The sequence below is a fragment of the Belonocnema kinseyi genome, chromosome 4 (genome assembly GCF_010883055.1).
Source record: "Belonocnema kinseyi isolate 2016_QV_RU_SX_M_011 chromosome 4, B_treatae_v1, whole genome shotgun sequence".
NCBI classification, from domain to species: Eukaryota; Metazoa; Arthropoda; class Insecta; order Hymenoptera; family Cynipidae; genus Belonocnema; species Belonocnema kinseyi.
This window is the reverse complement of record NC_046660.1, coordinates 114,606,563-114,616,868: the sequence shown is the minus strand read 5'-3', so window position 1 is coordinate 114,616,868 and position 10,306 is coordinate 114,606,563. Positions and strand designations below refer to the sequence as shown.

General features: G+C 32.6%; 1 protein-coding gene across 3 annotated transcripts in view; it reads left to right on the top strand.

Moving 5' to 3' along the window:
* Positions 1–8,279, top strand: part of LOC117171506 (26S proteasome non-ATPase regulatory subunit 12) — a 21,870-nt gene extending 13,591 nt beyond the window's left edge. Inside the window, exons 1-7 of one of the 3 annotated variants that reach the window (XM_033358876.1) lie at positions 5,257–5,388; positions 6,257–6,441; positions 6,611–6,847; positions 6,932–7,218; positions 7,305–7,529; positions 7,631–7,787; positions 7,864–8,279. In XM_033358876.1, coding sequence (XP_033214767.1) covers positions 6,280–6,441; positions 6,611–6,847; positions 6,932–7,218; positions 7,305–7,529; positions 7,631–7,787; positions 7,864–8,154 — 1,359 coding nt within the window. In that variant the 5' untranslated portion in view covers positions 5,257–5,388; positions 6,257–6,279 and the 3' untranslated portion in view covers positions 8,155–8,279. Of the gene's footprint in view, positions 1–5,256; positions 5,468–6,256; positions 6,442–6,610; positions 6,848–6,931; positions 7,219–7,304; positions 7,530–7,630; positions 7,788–7,863 lie in introns of those variants that run through there. The other 2 variants (XM_033358875.1, XM_033358877.1) reach the window with 2 other exon arrangements.
* The last annotated feature ends 2,027 nt before the right edge of the window (positions 8,280–10,306 follow it).

The window sequence follows — 10,306 nt, the reverse complement described above, 5'->3', positions numbered from 1 at the left end:
ATCTCTAGCACTACGCCATTCCGACGGGTACTTGTGCGGCAAACCTGCAGATCGAAAGTACAAGGTCACTCATGTATTTTACATGGACGATCTTAAGATCTGCTTAAAACAAAGAGCAACTACATCTAGCTCTAAGGATTGTCGAACGAAATACTAAGGAAATTGGAATGGAATTTGGGTTAGACATTTGCGCCAAGGTTTATTTGAAGCGAGGAAAACTTAATGGCATCCCTGAAGATCCTGAGCTCGTTGATAGAAGCGTTATACGACAACCTTTGGGCAGGAGAGACTTATACATACCTGGGCGTGCCGCAGAGCCGCATTCAGGATGTGACATCTATAAAGGATACTTCCCGAAGCAGCTACTAACGTCTCATCCGGCAGATTTGGTCTTCAGAACTGTCGGCGAGGAACAAAGTATCTGCAACGAACATGCTTGTCATCCCGGTAGTACTCTATTCATTGGGAGTAGTTCCATGGACGAAGGACGAGCTCAGATCCCTTGATATCGGGACAAGAAAGGTTACGCACGTGAACAAAAGCATGCATCTTAAGTCTTCCATTCCGCGACTGTACATCTCACGCCGTCAAGGTGGTCGCGGAATATTGAGTCTTGAATGTCTTCACAACAGGATTATTCTGGGTGCAGCACATTGAAAATGGAAGTTGCAAATGGAAGAGACCCTCTTCTTAAAATGGTCAGGAATCACGAAGAGGTGGGCAAAGGAGCGTTTCTGTACAAAGCAGCTGAGGAGGCTGCTGAAACACTCGAACTTGACTTCAATATTAAGGGTGAGAAAAATGCATCAAATCTTATCCATCTCGAGTACTCACTCCTGAAAGCCCGTATTAAGAAAGCACAAGAGAAAAACTTTCGTGAACAGTTCCTCGATAAGAGGATGCACGGTATCTTCCACAGAAATGTGAAGGATCAGTCAATGTCCTGTGAGCTAACGTTTGCTTTCCTTAAATCGCCCGGATTGAAGTGTGGTACGGAGGGTTTCATTTTGGAATGCGAAGACGGTGTCATTTCCACCTTAACATACCGTCACCACATTTTGAGCTAAGACATTCCTGATGATAGCTGCAGGGCGTGCCATGCATACCCTGAGCATTTAGCTCACATACTATCTAGTTGTTAAACTCACGCGGGAACGACCTACGTTCAAAGACACAATGCGGCACTAAGAGTGCTTTATTACCATCTCTGTCACTCTTACGGCAATAACCTTAATATCGCTCCTCTAAATGCTCCCAAGGAAATCGAGTCAATTGTCGAAAATGGGAAGTACCGCATATACTGAAACTTTATATTCTCGACAATTGTTTCTGTTGCTCACCCGAGGCCTGACATGATTCTTCTTGACTTCGAGAAGAGAACCATGATCGTCATCGAATTTTCGGTACCAGCTGACAAAAACATCATAGCCAAGCAGAATGAAAAGAAAGAGAAGTATCGAGACCTTATAAGGGATTTGCAAAGATTGTACCCGGAATATTCTGTTAAAGTAATCGTCTTTGTCATCGGCGCTCTTGGAGGTGCCAAGCTTTCACTCGTTAATAGCCTGAAAATCATCCCTGCGTTTGCCGGATAGTCATATTGATTCCGTTGCTCTGATAAATTTTGGTTTTATCAAAAAACGGCATGGAAATAAATTGTTCACCTTTTTAAATACTATAAATATCTATACAGAAAATTGTTGAAAGTTGAAAAAAATTCAAAATGCTCTACTTTTTGAAGTTTTATTCAAAATAGCTGGCTAACGAACTTGACCTTTAGTGTCTGACTCAGGAAAAATTATTTAATTTACCAGGATTTAAAATTTAAAACCTCTTTGCTACATTTTGGGACTAATTTTGATTTTAAAAAGTCTTTAGAGTTTTTTAATGTCAGCTCTTTAGAACTAGCGATTTCGTATCTTCCGCTCGCCAATCTTTTGGATCACCATACGTAAGTAATTTAATTTTTAAATTCCTCAAGACCTTTTCTACTCAATTAGAATTATTTTTTCATTCACCTATAAATTAAAATTAGATTATTACCATTTTGGATTTCAAATGCACTATGATTTGGCCCGACTGAATATTTAGCTGCCTGTCGCGCCTCTACAAGTATGAGGAGGAACCAATCGGTACATAATTAAACAAAGTTTTAGATTCAAGATTAAAGATTCAACGTTAAAGATTGATCATTTTTGTTTGAAAATTTGCCCATTCAGTTTAAAATTTATATTTGTAGGTTGAAAATTTAACTATGTGGTTAACAGTTAAACTATTCGGTTGTAAAACCAAAAAGTGCATTTCAAGGAAATTTTTTATTTTTAACCAGAGATAAGTTTTAAACTAAAATAATGAATCTTCAACCGAAAAAATTAATTTGTAAAAGGTTGTTCAACCTTAAAACAATTAGAGGAATGTAAAACAAAAAGATAAATTTTCAACCAAAGAAAGATCCATTTTTAATCAATTAGTTTAACATTTACCCAAGTAGTTGAATGCAAACAGAAAAGACAAATTTGAAACAAAATAGTTGAGTCCTCAACAAAGGAGCTTTAACGAAAGATCATTCACAACTACCAAATTACAGTTGTAGATGTATATATGCATATATTATCGAGCGCAAAGCTCTAGGACGAACAAAGAAAAAAGAAAAATATATACAAAATTGTTGAGTTTTTAACCCAAAACGGCAAGTTTTCCGAAAAATTGTTGAATTTTCAACTAAAAGGGATACATTTTTATTGTGTTCATGTTCACTACGTAAATCAAGTTTCTACACAAAGAGATGAGTTTTTAACCAAGAAACAATTTTAGTCTAGATAGAAAAAAAATCAACTAAATTGTTGAACATTTTCAAGCAAAAATTAAAAAAAAAACTGTTCCCTTATAGTTTAAAAATCAAGTAATTGGTTGAAAATTCGTCTTTTTGTTCGATCTATTCAGCGACTTCAAGTGCAGAACCTACCTATGTTGATTAAAAATTTATGGATTTTGTTAGAAATTCGTCTTTTTTAGTAGAAAATTAATCTTCTTGTTTGAAGATTCATCTTGCTGATTGAGAATTCGACCATTGTTTGTACAATTCTTATTTTTTCAAAATTAATTTATTGAAGTGAAAATTTCACTTTCCATTTTTGGTTCAAAATGTATTGATATTTTTAATTACAATCTGTTTTGGTAGAGAATTCAGATTTTTTTAATTATACTTCTTTAAATTGAAAATTCTTTTTTTAACCAAAAACTGAACCATCCCATTTTTTCGTTGAATATTAAGTTCATAATTGAAGCTTCATTCTGTTTCGTTTTAAAATTAACCTTTTTGATTGAAAATTCTACTATTTTCTTCAAATTTCTATATATATTTTTAACATTAATTTCTATAATGGTAAAATTTACTTATATTACTTTTGATTAAAAAATGATATTTTTAAGTTAAAATTCATATATTTGTTTGAAACTTTCTAGATTTTGTAGAAAATTCGTAATTTTGGTAGAAAAGTAATATTCTTGCTTGAAATTAATATTTTTAATTGAGGATTCAGTTATTTTAAAAAATTCGTTTTCTGATTGTCAAAAACCAATTTCTTTAAAAGAAATTTTGATTCTACTATATTTGTTGAAAATTGATATTTTTAATTGAAAATTGACCTTTTCTACTCAATAATTCAATTTTTTGCATTTTTCTATTTTGGTAAAAAATGAATCCTTTTGTTTTAAAATCGATCTCTTTTCGTTAAAAATTGAACTATTTGACAACAAATTCATCTGTTATCATACAGTATTTGAATATTCAGAATGATGTTAAAAATTCGTCATTCTTGGTAGAAAAATAAAATTGCTAATTGAAATTTCATCTTTTTTCGAGAATTATATTATTTTGTTAAAAATTCCTGTTTTCATGAAAAATTTATTTATGAGAAAATTCGATTATATCATTTTTGATAGCATTCATTCTAAATGAATTCTTGTTATAAAATTTTTTAACTTAAAACGTTTCTGTTAATATATTAATTATTTATGTAATTAAGTACCTTACGATATCAAAATAATTATTACAGCTTTAGAAGCACTTTTCTTTGGCGCTAACATTCGTATATTGTTTACTTCAAATAATCACATAGCTACAGTTTTTTCATTTTTAAATTTTTTCTACTGCGGGAGTTACTCAGCGGGTTATTAATTTATTTACAATACGAGTTTCTATTACTTTTCACTTTTATTTAATAACTTCCTCTAATAATCTTGTGGGTTCACGCTGCATAGTTTAAATTATTCAAATTTTCATATTTTACGTGTTTTTCGGGTGTATGAGTTCATAATACTGTTTTTCTTTTTAATTCAATTTTTTTATTTCATAAATATTACTATTTTCTATTTTTTTAACTTGAAAACTATGAATTACTTTGATTTTCCCAATCCGATTGAATACACGATTCAGGTATATTATTTATTGGCGTTTGAATACCTCGCGCCTTCTACCGCTGGCTCCAACTTCCGTTCCATATTCTCCCACCACATGGCCACATTACGCGTCCCTTACTACAGGGTCCCTACCAGAGATGGGTTGTGACATGTCACTCGAGGTTTTCTACGTATAATACATAAAATACGCAATATAAGTAGAAAATTGTAGAAAACTACGTATAATACATATCAAAAATGGCGAACGTTATTTATTTGGACGCGACTGCATTTGACAGATTTGAATAATTGACATAACCTCTTATAAAGCTCTTCAATCGATTTAATTTTAATTTTAAGAGTAAAAATGTTAAGAACAAGTGTAAAAAAACATTTCAGGAGGGAAATCCATGGAAAAACATTAATTTTGAGCGCGAACGATTACTTACACTGGTGTTCCACATGCTCGAAAACATTGTTGATTATGAAGGGCAATAAACACATTATTACTTTTTTAATAACTTCTTTAGAAATGTGATAAATAATGACGAATACTGAATTAATTGCTCAATATTAGTTATTTCGATATGGCAATCGGGTAAATTTAGAGTAAAGAATTCAAAAATCCCGCCAGTATAGTCACGTGATCAAATGTAAAATACATTTGTAGAAAACTAAAGACGTAATATACGTAGTAATGTACATGTCGAAAACCATGTAATATACGTGACGTATTATATGTTCCTATCCCTGGTCCCTACCACAAACTTGCTTGCCGCGCTAACTGCCGGTATGCGGTGCAACTAATCTCATGTCGAATCTGGGACCTAAATATCTTTGGAAATACCCATTGTCATTTGCAGCCAATGTCACGTTGATACCAACTGAATTCTGTTGAAGAAAAAAAACTAACCTACTGTAATTTTTCTGTTTTTGGTGATTCCATAATTTTTCGACACTCATAAGTCTTCTAAAATCTTTCTCGGAGTAAGTCTGCGCTTTCAGTATTTGCAATATTTACCAATTCTCAAAATACCTCTCATCATTTGTATGAAGAACTCAGCAGGTCAGTGATTAATGCCATTAATGCTCATGGTTTCTCATAACCACACTTCTATTTTAAATTTATTCTTCAATGTTTTACGAAGCAAGTATTTTACTCAAGGTGATGTGCATGTCTATATTATTTTCTTGTATGTCTCTTTCTATTCATATAATTAACAGATGTGACAAGATTTGGAAAAACATTTCCGAAAAAGTGCTTTGTAATGTCGCTCCAAAGATGGCTTAGAGATATATTTACGTGCTTCAGTTTTGAAAACATGTCTGTGTTTAAACTGGCTTATGGATTTTAGGTGTTTTTTAATTTGATAATCTTACTTTTCAATAATCCGTTGTCAGATTTTATTTTTACGAGATTTCACGTCAGAAGGATCTGTTTATTATTTTCATTTTGGAGTAATTAAACAACCAAGTTCTCCCCAAATGCTGCAAGTGCATTTAAGGATTATCAGAGTCTAAAATACCTAGGACACTTACTTGAGATTATATTCAATAATTATTTTATTTATTTATTAAATGTATTCCTGAGAAGAACAGACTAGGTTTTTATCACGTTTAAAAACTGTATAATTATTTTACCTTCCAGATAAAGTGCCTCAATTTTAAAAGGATGTAATCAGTCGAATCATTTGGGAGAAAAATAATTATATTTTCGGTTGTCATTGGGAAGGGAAGAGTATATATTTTCATAAATAACATTCTGACCTACTAAGACCAAAACGTTGGATGATTAACAGCCTTGAACTCTATATAAAAATTATTTATTTACTATTACTATTGTAACATTTTTCAGGTTTATCTAATTAAGAAGCAGAAATGACAGACGCAGCGATGGACGCTGGTAAAATTGTGAAGATGGAGGTGGACTGCAGTAGCAATTGTGACACAAAAATTCCAGAGTGCAAAAAATTGGCTCGCGAAGGAAAGTTGCACGATGCCCTAGATCAATTGCTAGCACTGGAAAAACTTACCAGAACAGTGAGTTTTCATTTTCTTACCAAATTCGCATTCCTTCATCTTTTTATTAAAGAAGACATTTTCCCGTATGTTTTCCTCAAAACTTGATTGTAGATAAAAATATTTTATGGCATAATTTGTATCCTGTAACACATTTTTCGTGCATCTCTGAGATAATACATGATTCCAGGGTGCAGATATGGTTTCCACGTCTAGGGTACTCGTCGCAATTGTTGAAATTTGTCTGGAAGCCAAGAACTGGGCAGCACTCAATGAGCACATAGTACTTTTATCCAAAAGACGTTCTCAGTTAAAGCAGGCTGTAACGAAAATGGTACAAGAATGTTGCACTTACGTCGACAAAACGCCAGATAGAGAAACCATGATTAAACTAATAGAAACATTGCGTTCAGTAACTGAGGGAAAGGTACGTCCCAACAAAATGATTTTGACTCAAATTCCATTCTCTCTTAACCATAATTGGTTATAAAACGAATGATTTTTCCCTTAGATTTACGTGGAAGTTGAAAGAGCAAGACTCACTCACCGCTTAGCTAAACTTAAAGAAGAGGATGGAGATGCTGCGGCAGCAGCGTCTGCTATGCTAGAGTTACAAGTAGAGACTTATGGAAGTATGTCACGAAGGGAAAAAGCGTCGCTTATTCTTGAACAGATGCGTCTTTGCTTGATAAAGAAAGATTTCATCCGCACGCAAATTATCGCTAAGAAGATCAACATCAAATTTTTCGATGATGAAAACGACGAGGAAACACAATCTTTGAAACTGAAATACTACGAGTGCGTGTTTTATTCAAAGATACTAAATGAATGTGTTGAATACCTAATTGAAGAACTGAAATTTAATAAACTATCTTTTATTTCAGTTTAATGATGGAATTGGCCCGTCACGAGGGATGGCATCTAGAACTTTGCCGGCATAATCGCGCCGTACTGGAAACGCCAACCGTTAAAGATGATCCTGAAAAAAGACATATGGCTCTTTCTCGAGCAGTTTTGTATTTGGTGCTGGCACCACATGAGCCAGAGCAAGCAGATCTCACTCATAGATTACTGGCTGACAAACTGTTAGATGAAATACCCATTTACAAGTGAGAATTTCTTGATATTATTCTTAAACCAGGACATTTAGCATTAATTTATCCATTGTTCAATAAACGATAACTGAGAAATATAATCTATTTTCTTACAGAGAACTGCTTCGATTATTCGTCAATCCAGAACTCATCAAATGGTCAGGATTGTGTGAAATTTATGAGCGGGATTTGCGATTGACAGAAGTTTTTACCGCTTCTACGGAAGAAGGCCGAAAACGGTGGGCTGATCTCAGAAATCGTGTTGTGGAACATGTGAGTTTGTTTCAGCTTCCACTAGTTAGTAGAAATTCAAATATTAATAAAAACTTATATCCTCGTTTGTTTATAGAATATTAGAATAATGGCCAAATATTACACGAAAATAACTTTGACTCGCATGGCCGAGCTTCTGGACCTCCCAGTTGAAGAAACAGAAGCGTGTTTGTGCAATTTGGTTGAAACTGGTGTGATAAGCGCTCGTACAGATCGTCCAGCAGGTGTCGTGAAATTCACTGGAAGCCAAGAACCTGCAGCTATTTTAGATGCATGGGCAGCGTCCTTGTCTAAGCTAATGGGTCTTGTCAATCATACGACTCACCTTATTCATCAGGAAGAAATGCTGGCCGTCGCTCAGTCTTAATATTCACTACTCGTACAAGAAATATTTGCTTCAATGATCTTGTACACTCTTTTTTTATTACTGCTTTCCTAGATTTAAGATGTATTTTACATGTATTACGATATTTAATAAATAAAGAATACAAATTTTGCAACTTCAATACCCGGTACTAAACAAAAATTACAGTAACTAATCTAACTTTAATCTTCTCGAGGAGATTATTTGTTCACGAAGCCATTAATTCTTATATGTTTTGTACCATTGTGTGTAACAATTTTACAATTATTAATTTTAAACGGAAAAATGAAAATCAGTTTTTCTGGTGAACAATATTAAAAAATTAGAAATAAAAATCTTGTGCAATTTACAATTTCTTGAAAATGTGCAAAAAAATGTTCTGGAGATTGTGAATAATTATAGAGCTTTCCAGTTTATAGTTTCAATATCTTCATTAGAACTGAAAATTTAATTTCAAGTAACAATTGTTATTATTTCTCTAATTTAACAAAAATTAGTGCTAAATGTCTGGTTGACGGTCATGAATTTTTTCAAGATTTTGCCACTGCCTGAAAATCCCTATTCTTTTACATTTTTCAATCTGCAGCCACCTGATTTGAATTTTCTCGCTAATGGTAGTTCACTTTTTCACAAACGAAAATAAACTTTTGGTTTTAAACATACACGGAACTTATTTAAATGAACCATCAGCATATGCTCTAAACTGTTAAATATACATACCTATGTGCATGATAAAATGAACATTTATTTTTAAACGAAATCTAACAATTTAAAATGATATTCGATTTTTTAAGGGAGTTTTCCTGGTTAGCGGCCACTATGGCCACCCTGTAATTTTAATAAACAGGGAAAAATGGTTGCACACAAGACAGTTGCTGGGATTTTTATCCTTAGAATCGAATGGGCCTACCTAATTGTTGATTAGAATATTTTTAACATGGTTGTTAAAAAGATATTTGAAATTTTAAGTTTAGACATGAATGATCTTAACTTAAATAATAAAACATTTAATATAATTTAAACTCTATAATATGTAGTTTTATTATAATATATACAAAACATCACATTCAAGTGATAAAAATTCGGCTCCTCTGTAAGATTCGCATTGCAGATTGCAAGTATAATTGCATCGTTTAGGCGTCGCAACGAGGAACATAATGACATTCATAATAAAAATTGTATTATCACAATTATTTACACAGTAAATGAAAGTACAATTTTTATTTCACCCGGATGTTATCTGTAAATTTACAACACTCTCGAAAACTATAGGGTCTCTTTTTTGCGATTCAGCAGAAACATGAACAAAATAAATTGCATTTTTCCTGCGATAATCTAAAATGGCACATGTATCGAATGGTTGCATAATGCATACCAACTACACGTCTATAAGAGAACTGATTGAAATGAATTATGACTCAAAACAATGAAAATATAATGGTTTCTAAATTACTTTTGTATTATCTTGAGCCTGAAGTTCAAAACTTTTAACCTGAAAACTTGAATCATTTAAGTTATGGAATATGTAAGATTGAATTATTTAAATTCCACTTTTTTAATAAAAAAAAAATTTTTTAAAGAGCTCGCGCAATTATTGCATGCATGACTCTTATTTGAATTAATACTGTATAAACTTTTTATTAGAAGCAGAAACTCAGACAAGTGTTTACCATACTTGTTATCTTTTCCCAATGATCTGTTCCCTAAATCTGCATTTCTTATTTAAGGCAGCAGCAGTCTTAATGTGTATATTGTATGATACAAAAATACGTTTTTCTTACAGACTATGTACGTTTAAGGAATTTCCAAAAATTCTCCTCGAGTTATCATCACACATTTGGAATTATGTACAGCCTTAATACTAATATTATTTTGTTTCGATTGACGTAGTACGACATGTGACAGTGCTTTGTAGTTCAACTTTCGATAACTAAAAACGTGATTCAGAACGTAAAACATTTTTAGATTCTGATTTTAAATACATTTTTTCTAACACTATTCCCGTCATTTTCGGTAACTGTACCATAAATTCCCGAAATTTTTGGAAAAAGTTTATTTTTATTGTTTCTCAAATCAAAAATTCCCTGAATTTATTATAAAAAATATCGCGTGTAAGAGGTGCAGATATTAGAAATACAGTGAACCCTAGATATGC